General features: G+C 32.6%; 1 protein-coding gene across 1 annotated transcript in view; it reads right to left on the reverse strand.

Annotated features, from left to right (window-relative positions):
* Window positions 1-20,097, reverse strand: part of LOC111062475 (lysophospholipid acyltransferase 2) — a 29,343-nt gene extending 9,246 nt beyond the window's left edge. Inside the window, 5 exon segments of the mRNA XM_039444282.1 lie at window positions 807-954; window positions 2,906-3,044; window positions 3,319-3,443; window positions 10,562-10,729; window positions 19,827-20,097. Coding sequence (XP_039300216.1) covers window positions 807-954; window positions 2,906-3,044; window positions 3,319-3,443; window positions 10,562-10,729; window positions 19,827-19,910 — 664 coding nt within the window. The 5' untranslated portion in view covers window positions 19,911-20,097.
* Window positions 20,098-24,332: the final 4,235 nt, after the last annotated feature.

Here is a 24,332-nt window from a genome sequence, read left to right on the forward strand (position 1 = left end):
CGTGTGTGGTCAGAATTTGACTACCGTGTTGATATCTGTCGTGTTGCAAATGGTGCACACATTGAACATCTGTAAATTTTCAATAAAAACTTCAAGAATTCTTCTATGTAATCATGTAAGTAATGATCTAAACTTTTAAATAATAAATTCTCTACAAGCTATTCAAACTGTCTATTTCATTTGTAATCACCCGGTATTATTCCTTTCAAAATGAGTCCAAACACGGTACATTTGTGACAACTCTAAGCTTTTAAAAAGTTTGATTTTTTTATTATATTGTAACCTATTGACTATAAAACTGTTTAGAGTTGTCACAACTGCACCGTGTTTGGACTCATTTTGAAATGAATAATTTTTAGAGTTCAGTAATTAAAGTACAAATTGAGTAAAAAATGTATTGAGGAATATATAATAATTGAGGAAAAAATGTATTTTTTTAGCACAAGGCGATTCATAGAAGAATCACTAGCGGGCAGGTATGCAGACCGTCCCTTTACTCATACACACAACGCGGACTGCGCGTCAAAATGATATGGTTTCTAATCTAATTTTTAAATTTGGCATATGATCGATGAAGCGTGTTTTTCCGCTCCAAGCTTTATTTCCTGTTTATTTCCCATGAAGATTCCGTGGAAAATGGACTTACAGCCTTTAACTAGATGTCATTTTGAAGCTTAGATGTGAGTAGTGTTGGGTCAGCCGAATCACGCCTGTTTGGACAGACTATAACAATAGCTAATTTGGTTAGTTGATAACTAATCTGAACTAGATCTAACTATCTAGAACCAACTAGACTAGTGAATTACCTTTGGCCCTCTGAATCGGGAACGTTGGTATGAGAGATACAAAGAGTGCGGCACAAAGTACACTAATTATTATTTTCTTTACAGCGACTAGAGTGGATGATGGCTCCAACACAACCTTTCTACTGTTACAATTCGAGTCGAATTGGTTCTGCAAAAAAGAATTATTGTGATACTACAGGAAGCTACAACTAGGTTAACCTTTGAATACATTTGACTATGATAACTAACTATGATAATATTATGATTACTAAAATAATGCTACTTATAAACTACAGAGCTAGTTGTAGCCTAACACTACTTTTGGTCATAAAGTAGGCTAGTTGATTGAACAATTTCGGACTATGTGTAACCTTATCTAAATTTGGGAGAGGAATAACACAAGGTTACCTTATTTTTTCTCGCCCTATCATTCTGATGTACTTATTGTATCAATCAATAAAGAATAGATAAATAAACTGAATTTATAATAATTGATTATCATCATATACTACCAATTACGAAATAAAGTTGAAAATCAGGAAATTTTGAAAATTCGGCTCAATCAATATTTTTTCCTTTGTAATAACTAATATCTGAATGTTTATAATAAATTTGATCTGTTTGTCCATATTATTACTGTTATCTTATGCTAAATAATATGTAAGAAGAATCAGTGTTAGCTTTAGAAGGCTAGTTTTGATTCCATGAGTCACACATGGAATATATCTATAGTTTATTTTCGTATTAACATCTCTGGCCCGGTTGCACAAAAGCCGTTCAAATTTTAACCGTGATTAATGTCATGAGAATCAATCAGAGAAGGCCTTTTTGATAAGACGGCTTCTCTGATTGAAGTTCTCGAGGAATTAATCACGGTTAAAATTTAACCGGCTTTTGTGCAACCGGAACTCTATATTGTAAAAAAGTGGGAGAGGAATTCAATTTGATTATTGACAAATATGTATTTGCAATTGTGTGAAAATTGAATACTAAGAGAGCAGGTTTTCTTAGGACGGTTGTTGAATTCAGATTAGTTCAAACAATACATTTCTGTCTAAATTAATGCTACTTCATATAAGTCAAATACATCAGAATTCACAACACTCAATGCCAGTCTACCTCCGACTATTTTTAAAATAACAGTCTATTTTTGCTAATTCAGAAAACGTGACTAATGAATCTATCAGGAAACTGTTGTATTAGAAACAATGTTATTCATAGAAAACAAAAACTATTGATAAGCTACAGAGAAACGTACATCACAAGTAACTAACCTGTCTGCTGTCTTATCTAAAATCTTATTTTTAAAAAAAGTATAAAAGCCAACCTACAACTTGAAATAAATGTGATGTATCTATTCACAACACTAACATTCAATATCCAATAATATTTTTCTATGTTTATCAAGAGTTGAATAAGGTGAAAACAATTATATTTGGTTAAAACCTCTGAAGTATTCAAACATTACAAGAATATGAACAATGGAGAATGTTCTAGTATTTTAACATCTTTTTTGAACAAATTTGATAGCTCATTTCTGAAAATTCGCTGTAATATTGTTCACAACACTTTTGATCAATTAACTAATACCCTAAATATCAAACTTGGGCCGGTTTCCAAGCTCGGGATTTAAAATCCTAGCTAAGTTCTAGACTTTAAACAACTGGAGTCAGAAAATTGGCTTTCCGAAACGGGGCGTAGTCGCAGTTCACGTTTAAATTAAATTTCGAAAAAACTGGAAAATTGAACAAAAATAAAATAAAGAGAAAATAGTGTAAAGTCTCAGCTATATTGAATTATTTAGGAATGTTTCATTTCGTCAAGGAAAAACGTTTCCAATTATAAAAATGAGAAAATAAAGATTTATTTTTCTGCAACTATTTACTGCGACTGCGACGCCCCGTTTTGGAAAGCCAATTTTCTGTCTAGAACTTACCTAAATCCCGAGCTCGGAAACCGGCCCTTAGCATCTTAAACCTATAAAACCTAGTGTTCCTAAACGTACATCAAATGTTTTAGTTTCAAAACTACTGGAGAGAACTACATTATCAATAGGTAAGGTAAATAACAGGGAATATTGAAAAAACTTTAAATCTAGAAGTTTTGAATGAACTACTTACTTTAGAGCTAGCAGGATGCAGTTTAAAATTGTAGCCGTGAATGAAGTCAATGTAGTCCTTATAGAACAGAGCCGGCCCTGCCATTATTGTATGGAAGTGGAGCACGTAGCTAAAATATTCCAGAGCTGTTGGGAAATTCCTGTTGAAAAACAAATTTTATTTTATCAGTAAAATTACTGTAATTTGTAGATTTTCAAGAGATTTGTGGAGCTCTATCTTACCTAAGTAGCACACTAATAGCACAGTTTGAAATAATCTATAGGACTACCATACATATACTTCACAATTTTGTGAATTTGACTTGAAAAGTCTCTCCTTCATTACAATTAGTTTGATTTTGTAAATTTGGATCAATCTAATAAATTAATCTATCAAAATCTATTGCGCTCTAATGGAATCATCGAGCAACTTACCGAACAGCATAATGTTTTTGATTGGTTGTCATCTCCTCTTCTTTTCTAGTCAATCCGTCATGTAGACTGAATGCTAGGCTTGTCACTTTCTGCGTTATCACCATCAGGGGGCCTGAAATCATGATTGAAATAATGAGAAAAATCATCAATTAGAACATGGAAGAAATATTGTCTACACACATCTAGTGTAAAAAGATGCCCTTTTCCTACATGAAAAAAACTTCAAAATTATTGGGTTACACCATAGAGAAAACATGGCTGACACAGTAATATTCGACGATAATCGACTTGATATAACAGTTGAATTTGGAACATAAAGTGCCCTATACCATATGAGGTATCTTCTCATGCTATATTTTCTCTATGTTCATACCTGTTACCACAGAATACAAATACAGCATGTATTTGTATTCTGTGTTGTTACTTGTCACCTAATAATTTCTACATTATAACGTTGCTAAATAAATACCAATGGTTTATATCTATCAATGGTTGAAGTATTTGATTTTTATGAATCCAATAAAAAATGTCTTCACGTCTTTTCCTCTTTGAAAACTAGGGGTAAATTGGATTAAAGCTAATCTAGTCAATCTAATTCAAGTTAATTGGTAGATTGATAGCAAATGAAACTGATATTTTATGCTTTTACTCGAATGCATGTAATTCCTTTTTCAACTTCATTTTGTGAAGTGAACAACTCAAGACTTGACTTATTTCGGACTATGTGTAACCTTATCTAAATTTGGGAGAGGAATAGTACAAGGTTACCTTTTTTTCTCTCCCTATCATTTTGATGATGTACTTATTGATAACAAAACCGAGCAAATTAAAATAAATAGGTTATTCAATCCATTTTCAATTCAAATTTATCTAACCTATATATCTTTAAATTTATCTTATATTGTGAATATAATAAAAATTATGAATATTGCATAGTAGACTAATGTTTCTCTATTACGTAGGCCAAATGGAGATAGGCCAACATAGCGGCCTACAGCATATATGCCAACGCAAGCATACGTAGACTCTTGATATAAATTGACATTAGAATAAATTGGCATCGAAATTGAAGAAGAAACTAGTAGAGGAGATGAATGTTCCAAAATGAACGAAAAAATAATGAATAATAATGGAATTATAGTGAATAATTATTGAAAACTGAACGTGAGAGTGAATTTTGTCAATGTCATTGTCACTTTTGACTTCTGACCTCACTTTCTATGACTTCACAGAGTTTTCAAGACTGAAATACCAGCGATACAAGTGAATTTATGCAGCCGAAATCATCAATTATTAATACCGGAAAACTAGCGTCGAATCACTCGCACTAAGCTCACACTAATAGGCCAACTCATAAGCACTTTAATCCACAACTAGAATAGTTCATTTATGATCTCATTAGCAATGCAGTCAATTTCATTTTTTCTTACTTTTCTTGTCCGAATATCTACTTTCGATTTTCACAGCATTCTCATGTTTTTCAATATCATCAATCAGTGAATGATATGAATGATGAAAATAAAAAACACCTCTTCAACATGAAATATATAATTTCAAATGAAAAATATAGCTGCTATTAAAATTGCATACACATTTATCAATTTCAATTCAATCGCTCATAGAACCTTGCATACGAATTTACTGATTACAATTCATTCAATTATTTCTAATGAATGGGAATAGTTCTTTATTAAAATCACAAGTACATATAATCTTTTTAGAATTATTTTAAAAACTGTTCGAATGCCTATGAAAATAGGATATAGAAAATAAAAGAGAATTCCATAAAGCTTCATTATTTCACAGTTGACATCATATCTTCCTGCATTCATGATATAAATAATAATAATTTTTCTGATTGCCAATAAATTGTAACTAGAGGAATTTATTGACAAAACAACACATAATTATTATCCTATACTATTAAACGAGCAATTTCTGTTTATATGTTTGTATTTCACCGGATCTCGAAAACGGCTCTAACGATTCTCACGAAATTCAGAACATAGTAGGTTTATAATATAAAAATTCGATTGCACTAGGTCTCATCCCTGGGAAAACTCGCTGAAGGACATTAGAAGGATAATTATTATTCATCCTTGGAAAAACAGCTGATAATAATTATTTTGTCATCTGTTGATGATGGAAGTGAAAGAGCGAGTCCATGTGTGTGGGACAGTGTCAAAATTTTGACTCAGCTATTGAACTTTTGTAATCATTCAATCAGGTACTTATTGCCGGTTGCAAAAAAGCCGGGTTATTTTTAATCCTGATTAATTCCAGTAGATCCATCTTTTTGAAATGGTCTTCTCTGATTTGGTTCACGTGAAATTAATCAGGATTAGAATTTAACCGGCTTTTGTGGAACCGGGCCTTTGTGAGGGAAATTTTTGCATTCCTCTGGGAATTAATCTCAATTTACTGTGATTAGATAGAACATTTCTGTATGAACTATGAATGTTATTATAATTTCTTCTTTCATAATAAATTTTTTATGCTTTTGTACTCCAGAGCGAAGCTCGGTCCCCGATATTTTAGGTACATAAATTTATATTTTAAAAGTTGATAATAATAAACTTAGATATAAAGAAAATAAAAATCTCAGTACCCTTTTTTGAAATATTTTATAACAACATGTTTCGGTCATTTATGCCATTTTCAAGTGATCATAAATGACCGAAACATGTTGTGATAAAATATTTCAAAAAAGGGTACTGAGATTTTTATTTTCTTTATATTTATATTACAAGTAGCCCTATACAGAAAAGAGATAATAAACTTAGTCCTAATTATGATACCCTTCTATAATATTATGTGTCGGGGTGATCATAATATTCTTTTCTGAAAATGTTTGGCTTAAACCTAGTTTGATTCACATAAACCAACAACATTGGTTGAGAGACATTCATTTCAAGGTGTCAGCATACCTTACAAAAAACATAATTGCTTCACATTGAACTAATTCTGACAGTTTGTAGTGAATGTAATTTTATAGAAAGGAAGTGAATGGTTTCTGACCATCCGCAATCGAAGGTTAAGTCCAGTTCGTGAGTAGAAACAATCAATTGATACAATTTTTTATACCGATGTCGATTTCTGTGTCAAGGTCACACAAAGTTTCATTTTTTGTTTATTTTCATGAAGTGACCGCTTATCAACCGAGAGAACACGCCTTTTTGAGAATTACATCATTGCTACGATTACCCTGAGAGCAATCAATCATTCATCACTAATTATGAATTTTAAATTGGAGGAAATTCCACCGAGGTCAATGCACTTCTTACTGAAAATAGAATCTATTGTGAGTTGACGTTTCTGGTTGGTTTAATTTGATGAAAGCTGAGTAATGATTTTATAAATAGATGATTTAGGTTCTGACCAGATTTCTAATTCTGATTGAATGCGTTTGCTGAAGGCTCAGAAATGATCTATAAATAGTTGACTTGTAACTAGAATCTAACTATATTTCTAGTTCTCAATAATTATTAACCAATGATTATCATGTGGTTGCAAGAAATTAACTATGTCTTCAAATTAACTTCGATGATTTCTCTGATGTTAACATTAATAGTCTCAGATACTTACCTACTATTAAAATCTGGTGTGGCGCACTCACACAACTTTCATTACCGTTATGAAAATTGATCAAATGACGCTAGTGTTCCCGTGCATCTCATGTCTACTTTCTAAGATCTGAGCCAGCTGGTGACAGAACAATAGCGCTGCAGACACACGAAGTCTGCTATCTCTTCATAGTGAATGATTTAATAGAATCAACAGTTTGCAATTGAATAATCTTATTTTCTCTAATTTCGAGCTTATTTTAAATTTTAGGTGAAAATGCTACTGAACATTAATTGTAGAGATTTTTATGCTCAATCTTTTCCACTTGAAATTTTCGTTTAAATTGTATCTGAAGCCTGATAATTGGGAATCTAAAATCAAACTTTGCATAGATGGTGCAGTGCTCCTGAAATTTTTACAGATATGAGACTTGTGGCAGTTGATAGAGCTTATCAATGACTTTTATAGGTATGAATTTGATCAAAGTCGTTGGAGCCGTTTTCGAGAAAATCGCAAAAAACCCTGTTTTTGACAACATTTTCGCCATTTTAGCCGCCATCTTGAATTGCATTTGATCGAAATTGTTCGTGTCGGATCCTTATAGTGTAAGGACCTTAAGTTCCAAATTTCAAGTCATTCCGTTAATTGGGAGACGAGATATCGTGTACACATACACTCACACACACACACACACACACACACACACACACACACACCAATACCAAAAAACCACTTTTTTGGACTCAGGGGACCTTGAAACGTATAGAAATTTAGAAATTGGGGTACCTTAATTTTTTTTCTTAAAGCAATACTTTCCTTACCTATGGTAATAGGGCAAGGAAAGTAATAAAATCATATGAATTCAAATACCAGTGTGCTGAAGAATATTATAGTGAAAATATTTCGGTTTAAATCACTGATCCCATATAATAGTCATTGATCAATAGCATCATAAAATTATCGAAATAAGTGTTTGTTTTTGAGCTCATAGTTTTACTGGTTTAAAAGTTTCGTAGATTGGGAACATGGGAACTACTAATTTTTCAACATTGCAGTAACAATTAATTTTCTAGATAATGAGAGACTTTTTCACAATTCTCTAAAGTTTCCTCATTCTTTTTTCTTTTAAATAGTTACTATTGTATTTTACAATGAAGAAATAATAAAATAGGGGAGAAATTAGTATAAATCGTGAAAAATGTTAATTGTTTCAAAGAGAAATAAGAAAACAAATGACCAAGTCAGGTACTTGAAAATGAGTACAACCTGTTTAGGTAAACGAGATATATTATTATTACATGCCGTAAAATGTAGGGTAATGAAACAGTTGGCTATTAGGAAGTTACGGAAGGTTGTAAATTTCTAAATTCACAATTACTAAACATAAATTACACCTACTGTGCATTCATTTCAAAGTATTTAATTGAAGGATGTCAGCAGTGATCTTGAAATTGAGTCAATTCTATCCAGTGGCGCAGATAGCATGATTACAACATTCAACCGCATTTAACCTTGGCAATAATGGTGCTTATTGTAGTTATGGATTCATAAGCACTACATCAACATAGTCTGTAACCTACCTAAAAACGGACACGCTCCAGTGGGATTTTAGCAGGAAATAGAGACACCTACACCAGCGTAATCAGTAGTTGAAACACACACAATTATTGTGGGCTATATTTTGAAATTATTGTTGCAAATGATACTCAAAAAGGGAAACCGATAATCAAGTAATAGTGAATTTGATATAGTCAGAATACAAGGTCCCGCGAAAAAGTGGTCTAGTGCTATTACAACGTTCTACAAGACGAAACTAACTGATGGAAATTACTGAGATATTGCAATTGTTCAAATGCTAATTGATTAATTATTATTATTTAACAAAAATCCAAATTAAATGATGTAATTCACCCCGAAATGGCAAAAAATGGTAAATGGTGAATTGTTTACCCTGTTGTCAATATTTACGGTAGCAGAAGTCTTCGGGGTAAATTACAGCATTTAATTTGGATTTTCGTTAAATAATAATAATTAAGAAACTAACTGAAATTTTCTTTACTTTACTGTAAATTATTTTCTCTTTTTAGGTAAAAATTGTGAATGGGACAAAATTTCTAATTAGACTTTCAAGCTCTAATCAAAAATTGAATGAATTCGACTAACTAAAATTAGATGAAGACTATCCAACATGCAGAAAATGGTAGTGAATTCACTGATAGAGTAAAACTATCTGAATTGGATTTGGATAATCATACATTAGAAAACTAAGAAACGAAATTGACAAAAATACCATATTCGACAAATGACAGCGATTTCGTTTATAGATAAAAAATCAAACGAGTTTGAAAATCAACAAAACGAAATCAGTCAAGAAATTTTTAAAATCCGACAAATGGGAGTAAATGAAATAAAATAAATGTGAAATTACTACACAGTACTGATGGAAAGAAATATACTTTGCCCTTTCCCCCTTTTTTGTGTAATTGAGAAGTTGATATTGTGGTAATTATTCATATTAAATAAAAATACTAAGAAATTGTCAAAAACCACAGATTTATTGATACTTAGAAAGACCGGTTTCGGTTGTTAAACCATTTCCAATCTCTGATAAATACGAGTTTATCAGAGATTGACAATGGTGTAACAACCGAAACCAATCTTTCTAAGTATCAATAAATCTGTGGTTATTGACAACTTCTTAGTATTTTTATTTAATTTAAAATATGCTTTGTATTAATTCAAATGCTAATTAATGCAATGTATTTAATCATTTAATATAATATACAGTACAATAATAATTATTAAACAAAACTTAAATTATTAAACAATAACTGTGTACCTGGTAGCATTCTTTCCGACAAACAGGAGGTGCCGGGTTTTAACCCACACGGGGGTTATTGCCTTTATTAGCGGATTCACACATATCAGAGTCAGTGACCACTACAGTGAAATTATCATTCCCTTGCATTCTAATGGGACCATTCCCATTCAGCCCAGCCGAGCGAGTATGAATACTCCCTTTAGAACTTATGGAAATAATATTCTCACTGTACACTTTCACAGAAACTGATAGTCCAGTGAATAGACTGTCCAGTAATGGAATAATGATTACTAACTATAATGTCCAGTAAATACAGTGATAGTCCAGTGGGAACATTTCATGAAACTCATAGCTTGGACGTTTTTCGCTGAAACTGATGTGTGGGAATCCACCTTAATTTTCGGATATCAAATATCCTACTATAGTGAGGTCCACGTTATAATGGCAGTGTTTGATTAGCAGTGGTATTGTTATTCTTGTCTTTAATTCAACAAAGCGGATAGCACTAGCTCTTTCTCGCTTTGCTCTGTTGCAAGATTGTTTTAACAATGTAGATTTAATAATTAACAAAATATTTCATCTTAATTATGAAATTATTGAAAAATATAATTTCTTGCTTGATAAAATATAATTGATTATTTTAAACGAGAATGAACAGTTAATATTACATAAATAAACCTGTATCAGCTACCGTCTATAGAAGGCATTGACAAGACAAAGGATCGGCAACGTTTTTCTCCTGTCTTTCTTCACTGCCATTATAACGTGGACCTCACTATAGGAATAGCTGTTCTTTCAGTTGTCAACAGGCGGTCATCAGGGTGATAGATATCTCAATTAAATTGGATTTTGGATTGATAATAATTGAAATTGTACCAACCTGCCAAACGCAAAGCAGCCAATGAGGAGTCCGACAACCAATCCGAAGGCATGCCGAGTGGCCGGCGTCGCCTTAGCATGGTGCAGATAGCTGCGGAATAGAGGCGCCAACAACAGTGCCAATATTTGCGTCACCGCAAAGTTTATCTAAAAACACAAAAACAAATTTAATCATTAGTTGGATACCAATTTAATAGAACCATTACAAAAATCATTATCTATATTATAATAAAGGGAAGAATGGTCTATACACATAGGAATAGGAAATTCACTTTTTGTGTAGTTGAGAAGTTGATATTGTGGTAATTATTCATATTGAATGAAAAAGACTAAGAAATTGTCAAAAACCACAGATTTATTGATACTTAATAACCGAAATAATTCGGTGTAATAAGTAATAACCGAAACCGGTATTTCTAAGTATCAATAAATCTGTGGTTTTTGACAATATCTTAGTCTTTTTCATTCAATAGGAAATTCATGTCTGAACTATTGAACTTTAAATTTTGCATAAAATCGATTAGGCTAGGTGCACACCTGTTAGTCAAGACAAGACAAGATATGATCAGACACGTTTAGTCAAATACTTCAAATTGTTGCTTTTGACGCAACTCACACTGATTAGTCATTGCAATTAGACATGACTCCATAAGCAAATAAGTGAAGTATTGTGACTAAACGTGACTAGTCTTGTCTTGACTAATCGCTGTGTGACCAGCCTTAGAGTTAAAACCACCAGCTGTTACGATTGAGTTTAAACCTACACTGTACATCTGTAGACAAGGCTGGGCGTACACCGGTTAGTCAAGACAAGACTAGTCACGTTTAGTCACAATACTTCACATTGCTGCTTATGGAGTCATGTCTAATTGCAATGACTAATCAGTGTGTGTTGCGTCATAAGCAGCAATGTGAAGTATTGTGACTAAACGTGACTAGTCTTGTCTTGACTAATCGGTGTGTGACCAGCCTTAGAGTTAAAACCACCAGCTGTTACGATTGAGTTTGAACCTACACTGTACACCTGTCTTAGAGATAACAAAATTGTATATTCTATAGCTGCGTTTACACCAAATTTATTAACCAAATGTTAATAACTTTATCCTTATAGATTCTATTAGATTGAACGGAACTTGACAAACACATAAAATGTTCATCATGTGTATGATAAGTTATGTACAATCTAATAGAATCTATAAGGATTAAGTTATAAGTTTGGGTTAAACACGGCTTAAGGATATTGTGTAGCCTAGAATCTATATATATATAAATTAAAACAGGGGACACAAGACAGAAATAGATTGAAAACACTTAAAAACTTACATACTCACATTAGAAATGGGGGAAAATTTTTCGGAAACTGAGTTTCCTCGATACGACCGTTTGATTTCAAACTGAGTTTCCTCGACACGACCGTTTGATTTCAAACTGCAGTCTGCTCGGTTGAGGAAGGAAACTCAGTTTCCGAAAATTTTCCCCCATTTCTAATGTAAGTTTTTAAGTGTTTTCAATCTATTTCTGTCTTGTGTCCCCTGGTTTAATTTATATTACAAACTTTGAAGTGTCTTCTGTTATATATATATATATAAGCGAAATGGCACTCACTCACAGAACTAGAAATCTACCGGACCAAAGAAGTTTAAATTTGGTAGGTATGGTAGGTTTGGTTCAGTTGACCCTTTAGAGGCGCACTAAGAACGGATTTGAAAAATTTCCAAGATACGCCCAAAATCTGCGTTTTTCCAGCGTTTTCTCAGATTTATCGAGAACAAATGAACAGAAATTGTTCAAATTTAGTACAGAAGCTAAGCTAGGGTGTAATAATGTTGTGTTAGAAAGAATTTGAAATAACGCCAAAGATACGCCCAAAATTAGCGGTTTTTTGCGTTTTCTCAGTTCTTTCATCAAGTAATAGACAGAAAATGTTCAAATTTTGTACAGAGGTTTAGCTAGGGTCTAAAAATTTTGGGATGAGGTGACTTTAATATTTCATCAAAGATACGCCCAAAATCAGTGTTTTTCTGCGTTTTCTCAGTACTTTGACTTTCTGGTGGAATGAAGCATGCTCAAATGAGAAATGCAGGCGAGCGAAGTGAGCCCGCTGATCTCATTTTTGGACGATCCAGTCGGGGGTCCAGGGGGCGGAGCCCCCTTGCTAGACGGATATGGCGAGCGAAGCGAGTCTGACGGCTAATATATAATATGGATAAAAACGTGATGTCGTTAAAGAAATGATTTTGTTTCACTTATCAAGATCAACATCAATAAATCATATATAATATGGATAAAAACGTGATGTCGTTAAAGAAATGATTTTGTTTCACTTATCAAGATCAACATCAATAAATCATTAATGAAATCACAACTTTTTAATAATTAACAGTAAACAATCATTCTCGGTAAGGTATACCGGTCATGGCCTGTGAAACGGGCAATTAAGAACAATGCCAGTCGAGAATGCTGAAATACTTTCTATGGGAAACTATTATAGGAGTACAACCTCAGTCCAGCTTCATGAAAGAAAAGACTTCCAAGAGTCTTCCTTTCAGAAAGAGACTTCCTTTCATCCTTGAGATGTTCAACAAGTAATAAATTGGACAAGATAATTTTCACACTAAAAAGTTCCTTCAATCTCTTTGGCGAGTGTGAAATGTTCCTTTCAGAAATCTTGAAAGTCATTTTTAAAGAAAGAACATAAAAAATTTTGCTATTTAAAAATATTTCTGAAGAAATGTAATTTTCAAGTTTTGAAATTTTTGAACACACAACCATTAGGTCTATACCTAAATGAGTAAATTCGTAATTGATAAATACATTAGTTACCTAGTAACTGGCCTCTAGTAGCCTATACCCTATAATATATACATCATATTATAGTACTGTTTGTAGTAGTTTAATATATTTGGCCAAATTTCCAAAACTTGACATGAGAAACTCAAGAGAAAAATTTGTTAAAATTAGTTCGGAATATTAGATGCTCCAGTTTGATTTTGATTCAATTTATAAATAGAACATTTCTGGCTTCTGGAGCATTGAGAAACGTATTCAATAATAAAAGAGTCTGAATTTGGCTGAGAATTGAAAATAGCCAGAGGGCGTTTAGAATCTAACCGACTCTACAACCATAACATACTTTTTAATTAAGATTTTTCAATTAGGTAGCTTCAGCTATTTTTTACAATTATTTTGACATATTTATTAAAATAGATGAATTATATTCAATACCTTTACGCTTACATTGTAGCTATTGGTTCGTCAAAAAAACAAGTAGCCTACATAAAACATACTTCAAAAAACAAAGTTTGATATACTTGAGCAAATTATAGTATATGATGAAAAAATACGGGATCGCATAAAAGTGGCAGTATCACAGAAATTTCATTTATAGAATTTAGTAATTTTAACTCCAGGGATATCGAAAAATTTCCTTATTGAATAGAAGAGTTTTCACAAGGAATATATGGGTAGATTTGATGAAATGCCGTGTTGTGAGAGCCCTTGCTGATGTTGGCAGCTCATTAAAAGCTTTTTTGTATCATACTCAGCCTTGTGAAGGGCAAGATGAATTTGTTTCAACCTCTTGTGTTGTCATGACTGATTCAGCACAAATTTACAATTACTTTACAATAACTACATCAAAGTATTTTTTGATGCCCCTATATAATTTAAATGTGTGAGCACACACGAAAGCATGCTCCTGTGAAATAATAATGTTTATTAAAATAAAGTGGATTTTTGACAATAACTAAAGTTTCTTCAATTATTTAAACTGTATCTAAAATTCTATGAGTAACAAGCAGATCAAGTTATTATAACATGGAGAATAATACGAATTCGAACTTTCAAAAACGCTTGGGAACAGTAGACCTATAGTGAAGATCCATCAACATTGGATTACATATATATGAGAACTCCAAGTTTCTAGGTCTTCATAATGTATTTGTGTGATTTTTTTATGCAAGCCTATCCGTGACCATGCGGTAAGGAATGTCGTTATTAATGTAAGTGAGTTCCAATATATTATATAATAAGTAGCCCAACAGGGAAAAGAACTCTCGCATCTAGGTCAAGATCTTTGACACTGATCATCTGGTCTCCATATAGAAAGACATACTAGTCCTGCAGACCTTGCCAGCATCATATTACGAGTCGATCAACTTCAAAACAACCGATAGCATTTTAGTGATTTCACTTAATTTGTGCGTCTTCAAATCAAATCTATAATACAATAAAGGAGGAATTGGCTCCAAACACGTAAGGGATGGGAAATTCACGAATGACGCATCATCACGTATGAACTACTCAACTGATCAACTTGAAATTTTGCATATAGATTTTTATAATTTACCGAGTATGGTTATAGGCTTATTTTACATTCTTCGAGATCTCAGTATCTCAAGTTTTCAGTTTGTCAAGTTTTTAATTAGACCCTTGCAGAGCACAGGTTACCTGCCAGTAATCAGTAAAGTTGAAATATATAGGGCCTTTTAATTATAGAAATATGAATAATTTTGTAATAAAGGAAATAAAAATATTCATTATTTTCGAATGATGTTATTTTTTGTTTGTCGACTTTACATTAAACTAGCAGGTAACCCGTGCTTTGCAGTGGATAAAATTTTGTGTTGTAAAATACAATCTCCTTATGTCCAGGAAACATGAAAAATTATAGAAATAATTATAGAAACATTCATATTATAGAAATATGAATAATTTTATAATGAAGGAAATAAAAATTTTCATTATTTTCGAATGATGTTATTTTTTGTTTGTCGACTTTATATTATACTAGCAGGTAACCCGTGCTTTGCAGTGGATAAAATTTTGTGTTGTAAAATACAATCTCCTTATGTCCAGGAAACATAAAAAATTATAGAATAATTATAGAAACATTCATATTATAGAAATATGAATAATTTTATAATGAAGGAAATAAAAATTTTCATTATTTTCGAATGATGTTATTTTTTGTTTGTCGACTTTATATTATACTAGCAGGTAACCCGTGCTTTGCAGTGGATAAAATTTTGTGTTGTAAAATACAATCTCCTTATGTCCAGGAAACATGAAAAATTATAGAAATAATTATAGAAACATTCATATTATAGAAATATGAATATTTTATAATGAAGGAAATAAAAATTTTCATTATTTTCGAATGATGTTATTTTTTGTTTGTCGACTTTATATTATACTAGCAGGTAACCCGTGCTTTGCAGTGGATAAAATTTTGTGTTGTAAAATACAATCTCCTTATGTCCAGGAAACATGAAAAATTATAGAATAATTATAGAAACATTCATATTATAGAAATATGAATAATTTTATAATGAAGGAAATAAAAATTTTCATTATTTTCGAATGATGTTTTTTTTGTTTGTCGACTTTATATTATACTAGCAGGTAACCCGTGCTTTGCAGTGGATAAAATTTTGTGTTGTATAATACAATCTCCTTATGTCCAGGAAACATAAAAAATTGATTTATTTTCTTCTTTTGTCTTCATCCTACTTGAACTGTTGTTATTAATTATAATAAATTGTTTTGTTAGCTTAAACTTTTACAACAGTACTCACGATTTAAAAATAATAACTACTTATTATTATTTATAATAAATTGTGTTGTAGCTTACACTTTTACAACACAACTTTTTACGCTTTTTTTAAATCGTGAGTACTGTTGTAAAAGTGTAAGCTAACAACACAATTTATTATAAATAATAATAATTTATTATTTTTTGAAAATTACGTGGATAATCTTTATCAGAGTTGAAAATTCTCAGAAGAGATGAGTTTGGTCTGGAACTCACAACATGTGATTCGTGAACCGCGCGTGCTACCAATATTATGCTACATAATCACTTGGAGAAATCTCTTTTTGGTTGGACTTTTTTCGTTGTGTAAACTTTGAATCACTAATTAATAAATCTCTTTTCATTATTAAATAAAAATTGATTAATTAATAAGAATGCAAATAGGCCTATAACCATCCTCGGCAATTTCAGAATTTTAATGTTTATATTATATTATTATTATATTTTTGTTGTGTGAAGCCACACATTCTGAGCGGTGCTCAAGTGGCATACAACATGTCATTTTTAGAATGGAGTCACATGAATGCTCTAAAACACTCCTCAATGGTAAAAGGACAAGCCTCTACCAGTGTCCTAATTATCTTTGAAACAAATAACTTATAGCTGCTACCCAGCCTTATATCCTCAGGAGTGCAATTAAAACACTTGAGTCCTGAATAATACGGTCCCTTTTCGAGAAGAGTCAGTCTATGGAACTGTATAGGGAACTGGAATAATCCTGTATTTTTACCTCGTGTTTCATAAGCATGACAAATTCGGTTAGCATTAAAGATATTTTTGTTTTTGAACACAAACAAAACAACTTTAAGGAAGTATATCGCTGGAACTGTAAGTAGTCGGAGTGCCTTGAATATGGTCTTACAGGAGAAAGATGGACCCACTCCCCCCAAAATCCGAAGTACTTTTTTCTGCATTATCAAAATCTATAATATAAAACAAAAGAAAAACTCAATGTAGATCCCATTGATTTGAAAACAGAATTGTCTTTGCAGAATTCACTGCACAATATTTCTTTATCGGTTTTAATTCCAATTCCAATAGCAAGGAATAATAATTGAGATATATTCTATAGTAGGCTATAAAATCTATAATATTTATATTCCTTATAAGAGTGGATTAAAGTCATTACAAATATTAATTTGAAAAAAATCGCAGATGAATTGAATTATCGTGGATACTATTCACGGCTGATAAAGAGTACCGTGAAAAGAGTGCAGAGTATCAAATCATCACCCAATTAAGCTATTAAGCAACCAATTAACAAGCCGTGAAATTTTGTTCATTGAGTAACTCCTCATTCAAGTATTTAATGAATGAAACTGATTCTATCACTCTATTATGTAAGGAGCGTTTGACACCGAAAATAAACTATTAAACATATTTTTTATTAATTTGACACTAATGCGAGTATACATTTAGACAACTAGGGCAGCAGCCAAGGAAGTAATATACAGTAATTCATAAATAATACAATTTCAAAAGATACTATAGGCCTATCCTTCTCCTAATTTTAAATGATTGGGTTTCCTCCATCCCAATGTCATTCTCAGTCACTCTACACTTATAATAGTTTTTCAAGACACTCAAAAATAGTATCTCTAAAATCTCATTTAATTGAAATTCAAATGATCTTTATTCACAAAAAAAGTAATACAGCAGCAGAAACATTATATAAATAGTGAATAATCCCCACAAAGACAACAAGTCTGGGTGTGGTAAATGAGCACCGTGAACTGCATTATAACAACCTGACAGTTGAAGATTTATAATGAAAAAAAACAACAAAATTACAAAATATTAAAATTAAAATACAATTCCTTGTAATATAGGTAGCAATTATTATTCCTTGCTATTGGAATTGGAATTAAAACAGATAAAAAAATATTGTGCATTAAATTCTGCAAAGACAATTCTGTTTTCAAATCATTGGGATCTGCATTGAGTTTTTCTTTTGTTTTAATTATTGAAAGCCCCTTTTTTTCGGCTCCATTTAAATCTAATCTCAATATTGTTTATTCAGCTGAATTGAACAATCTTAATATTGTTTATTGAGCTGAATTGAAATTTCTCATAAAAGAGATTTCTTAGAAGATACTGAAACCTATAATCAAATAATCGGGATAATAAAGAAAAGGTATAAGATGTTCCATTCTGGATTTTTTATATTATAACAAACAAATAATGCGGAGGATAGTTACACTACTACACAAAAAATTGTTAAACAAAAGTTTCACTGAAAATAAGCATTGCAATTTACAATAGTTAAAACAAATGTAAACATTTTATGTTTTCAGATTTAGTACCATTTGTTTGCTGTTTTACCATATTTTAGTGCCAGTTGCACAAAAGACGGTTAAATTTGAACCAACAAGAGAAGGCCTTTTAGTAAAGACGGCTCCTCCGATTGGTTCTCGAGAAATTAATCACGGTTAAAATTTAACCGGATTTTATGCAACCGGGCCTAAGACTATTATTATGTACTAAAGAGCCTACTATAGTGAGGTCCACGTTATAATGACAGTTGATAAAGATAAAAGAACAGCGTTGTCTATTCCCTGCCTCAATTAATTATATTTCCACATTGTCAGAAACAAATTTGCCATCGTTGCGGAGCAAGAAAAGGATAGTGCTACCAGCTTTGTCGAATGGTAGACAAGCATAGCAACATCAATGTTAATCAAATACTGTCATTATAACGTAGACATTTATAGACTAAATTTTAAAATGAGAAACTTGTGCCACCGGCACGCTCATCTATTTTATTCGTAAATGTTTAATAAAATAACAGGAAGTAAGCAAACTTCATAGACCTTTAGTCATGAAGACTAAATCTTTAGAAAATTGGAACGAATAGAAAATCAATAATGTGTTTAAATTAATAAGTACCGTACCTGTAGAAGAACCAACAGGTGGATTACAGTACGGTAATTAATTAATGTACAGTAAATTTGCTACCGGTACCTAATTTGCCTACACTGAATCCTTTAAGAAGAAGGAACTTAAATCAAAAGAGTAATTGCACCATCCAACAAGTTGCAGAGCCTACTCTCATCAAATTATTCTATAATGATCCGATTCAGTGGCTTAGAAAAATTGGAACTTTACCAACAAAAAACCCTGTGGATATGAGAGCTTGATCACAACAAAAACTAGCTATGCTTGGCTGGCTTTCATCCAAGCAAGATACATTGGCAGGCACACACGAGGATACTAAAGAGCGTTTAATTTATAGAAACGTAATAACTTAAGCCTCGTAACTTACTTGAAAGAAGGAAAGCAAAATACAAGATAATAAAGTAACCTCTTTAGTTTGTCAGTCAATATGTTTATTCTATATGTGTAGGTAGTCCTATATTTGTTCCAATTATATTATATACATATCAATAGAAGAAATACTTTTCATTAATGAGATATTCCAAGATTTTTGTGAGTAAATAAACAGTTATAAATTTATAGGTTAGGTCATCAAGATGACCTCATACTTTAAAATATCCTGTCACACCTACTAACATTACGGTAAACCTTTGAAGATATTTATGAATTATTGCTGCATCCAATTTTAAGAAGAAGAATTTCATGCTGTAATTGTCTTATAATCAAAGTATTTTACAATACTGGAGGTTTTCATAAATATTTAATAAGTTACGGTACCTGATCGATAGGAATTCCAGTAGCAATCGAAAGCCAGGCGAAAAGTCTGCTTCCATCATAGTAAGCGTCGTCAACAAATGCCATTCTCGGTTGCAAAACAAACTAAACGCCATCAAAAACATCAATAACACATAAATAACACATATCCAGATGAAGAAGCGGAAATTTAACAGACATGTATTCCGAACGCGTGACAAATTTGGTTAGGAAAATTGAATCGAGCCGTGAGAGGTTACAGGTTGACATGCAGCGCTGTGCTTGACTAAACGTCACTCTGACAACCACTAACAGCCAATAGCAACAAAGTCCTTCTGTAGCGGCAAAATCTGATAACAGGGGGGATAAAGCTGTAACACACATGCATGTTACCGGCGCGTAAATAATTATTGCAGCTGACTATTCAACTGAGATCAACAGGCATACAACGGATATTGTATTCCTCGCTACTAATAAAAAAACGAAATTAGTAAACGTATGGTGTAAAAAATCTGGTGTGGCGCACTCACACAACTTTCCTTGCCGTTATGAAAATTGATCACCTAACGCTACGGTAGTGTTCCCGCGCATCTCAAGTCTACTATTCAAAGATTAGAGCCAGCTGGTGACAGGGTAATAACGCTGGAGACACATGAGGTCTGCTATCTCTTCATAGTGAATAATTTTTAATAGAATCAACAGTTGCCAATAGTTTGCAATTGGATAATCACATTTTCTCGATTTTCGAGTTTATTTTTAATTTTAGGTGAAAATGTTACTGAACATTAATTGTAGAGACTCTTATGCTCAATCTATTCCACACAAATTTTTTTTGTTTAAATTATAATTGAGAATCTAAAATCAAACTTTGCATAGATGGGGCGGAGCTCCTGGTATTTTTACAGATATGGGACTTGTGGCAGTTGATAGAGCTTATCAATGACTATTCTAGGTATAAATTTAATCAAAATCGTTGGAGCCGTTTTTGAGAAAATCGCGAAAAACCCTGTTTTTGACAACATTTTTGCCATTTTAGCCGCCATCTTGAATTGCATTTAATCGAAATTGTTCGTGTCGGATCCTTATTTTGTAAGGACCTTAAGTTCCAAATTTCAAGTCATTGCGTTAACTGGGAGATGAGATATCGTGTACACAGACGCACATACACTCATATACACACACACACACATACAGACCAATACCCAAAACCACTTTTTTGGACTCAGGGGACCTTGAAACGTATAGAAATTCAGAAATTGGGGTACCTTAATTTTTTTCGGAAAGCAATACTTTCCTTACCTATGGTAATAGGGCAAGGGAAGTAAAAACCACTGATCGGTCACAAGCACGGTATATTTCATCTAAATACAGTGCTGGTCACAACCACTTTTTCCTATTTTGAGATACTAGTTAAGGTTGTTACACCATCATAAGTACAGTATTTATGGTAAATATATCTCAATTAAACTTTTACTCATTTTTACACTAGTTTCCTATCCTAGAGAAACTTGAAAAATGAATAATTCCCTCCTCCCATGAAAAACTTGCTCAAAATGCAGCTGCTGATATTCTATGTTAGCTGTTCTATTGTAAGCAATAATGGAGATTCAAATTGTAATATTGAGGGTTGATAGCTGATTTACTACATTTGCTTGTCAAGTTATCGTATATCATCAAAAAGGACGAAATAGTGAGTCTTTGGCCAACTAACTCAATTTTTACTATGGTTAAAAATATTTTTAGTTGAAAATTTGAAGTGGAGTTGATTGATGAAAGGATTTGAAAGTTATTGTCAAACATACAAACAGACGACTCTAACCTTAAACTTTAATTTCGAACCTCAAGTCAAAAGTAGAAACTCGCTATGCTCGTTCAATAAAAATATTAAAATAAATCAGTGGTGCCGTTGTAACAATGTTGTTTTTTTTCAAAAATGTGGATATCCTCCACAACAGAGCATTGAATAAATACTCAAATATAAAAGTCATTATATTAATATCTACTAACAGGAAATTAGGAAGGAAAAATGGTAGGCCTACTGTATCGATCACCTACCTGATGTAACTCATGTTGAATATAATAATTACTTGAGGTCGTTACTAATGACTGGGGTTTCCAGATAGGCAGTGTCGCAATTCTCAATAAAATAGCTTACATGGTCATTGACGCTGTGGAGGTGCTTGACTCCCAAAAAGAGGTTCACTGTAAAAATCCTGCAGTGAATGGAGTGGATTTTCCAGGAGTTTATTTTTCACTGTGGTATAGAACCAAGAGTCCCGTGTTTCCTAAATTTGTCTAGGAAGGCTGTTAAAAAATCTTATTGCCTGGGAAGGAAACCTATTGTAGTTCCCCGCCAGTCGGCTCCGGGGCACCTCCAGTCTAGTGGCATGTCGCGTATTGTGGCTGTATGTATCACACCAATTTATGTAGATGCATAACAATATTATCTTTAGTTATCACAAATTGCTTTTTCATATCATATACAGTTCAATAATAATTTTTTTAGTCTATTATCATGTAAATTCTTCTATAATTTTGCTGTATTGTAAGCTATTGTATATAAGTGTATAAGCCAGTATATATTGTAATCTTCATGAATAAAGTACTCAATCAATCAATCTTTTTTTGTAACTGCTCCAGGTTCCTCTTGATATACATCAGCGAGCACAACACATATTGACTGTACACCGTGAGTATCCCAAGATCCCTAAATAGTGAGTAGCCTGCAGTGATCCCTGAAGCTGGAAAATGTCACTATCCTCAGAGCCTTCTTCTGCAGTAGCAGCACATCGTGGACAGCTGATGAGTGACCCCACAGGAGCAATCCACAGATGATATGGCTGTGAAACAGCGAATGATAGGCCATGACAAGACTTCTCTGATCTACCACACATCTCAACTTACAAAGGAGGTACAGCACTCTGGACAATTTCCTGCATACTTGATTCACATGATGATTCCAGCTCAATCGCTCATCCAACCAGAATCCTAACAGTTGTACTGGATCTGATGCAACTGGTTGTCTTTTCAATGTTAAATTTGATGGCATACTACGGTCTCTTCCATTCACATTTAAATTATGGTCTCCGTTTATGGGGCAACTGCTCTTCTGCCAGCAGAGTGTTTCTATGGCAGAAAAAAGCCATAAGATGCATTGCAGGACTCAAATTCAACGAGTCATGTAGAGATGCTTTCAAGAAACTTAGCGTCCCAACCCTTGCTAGTATGTATATTTATGTAAATCTAATTTACATGAAGGAAAATGAAGATAACTTTATGAAACAGCAAGAAAATCATGATCACAACACAAGAAATAAATTTGACTTGATAAAACCTTCTATAAGGCTGCACAAGACTTATAAAAGCCATAAATACCAGCAGGTTATTCTTTTCAATAAACTTCCCTTAACATTTAGAAGTCTTCCAAGCAGCAAATTCAAGAGAATAGTAAAAGAACTGCTGAGACGTAACGCATTCTATACAATAGAGGAATATTTCGATCGATAGTCAAATATTGCAATGTTAAATTTACACATGTTAACTTTAAAATGAGAATGAACTACTCACCTTGTTTTGCCTGCTTGTACGGAATAACTTATTGTCGCGACTAATTTAAGACATTTTCTCATGGCATGACTGTACCTATTATAGCCTATTTATTTTTTATTTGTAGTTTTTAACTTGACACGATCCATATATATTATGTTATATTTGTTGATCAATAAACAATTCTATTCTATTCTATTCTAATGAGCAAACCCAAGAAGTTTGTTTTTTTTAATTTAGTTTGAGCTTGTTGGCAAGAAACCACAAAATTAGCTAATTCTATGAGTCTGGCGGACTCCTCCTTTGCCTGTTGCACAGTGACACTCTGGCAATCAAGGTGGTATCATCCGCAAAAAGCACTGCCCCCTGATCGCTTGAGAAGTCGTTCATGAGTAATATGAACAACAGAAGGCCCAAAACCGAAACCTGTGGTACTCCATTATCAACACCTCTCAGCCTTGAGCCAGCACCTCACAGCTGAATTCTAATACAGCAGCATTAATGTAACAAGTCGTATGTGTGAGTACTAGCTTTATTGTAACAAGTCATAAGTTGTGTGGTAAATCCTTCTCATAGTCCCAAAATCTCTTTCAGTCTCCTCAATCACTAAGGGTTATAACACGGTGGAGCGGCAAGAGTAGGGTATATCAGAAATGGTACTTGAGTGTTTAAAATAATGCTTGCCAGTTAAAATGTAAAATAACATATTATTAGAGAAATAAAGTAAGGGTAGAAGGAAGCATAAACCACAGATTAAATAAGTAATATTTACTTATAAGTAAATATTAGTAAAGTAAATAATAAGTAGAATTTACTTCCTTTATGCATAAACCATGCATCATGTCAACAGGCCCGGTTGCACAGCAGTCGGTTAAATTTTAATCGTGATTAATCACACGAGAGCCAATCAGAGAAGGTTTTTTTCGAAAAATAGGCTTCTCTGATTGGATCTTATGAAATTGATCACAATTAAAATTCAACCGG

This window comes from Nilaparvata lugens, chromosome 1 (assembly GCF_014356525.2).
Source record: "Nilaparvata lugens isolate BPH chromosome 1, ASM1435652v1, whole genome shotgun sequence".
NCBI classification, from domain to species: domain Eukaryota; kingdom Metazoa; phylum Arthropoda; class Insecta; order Hemiptera; family Delphacidae; genus Nilaparvata; species Nilaparvata lugens.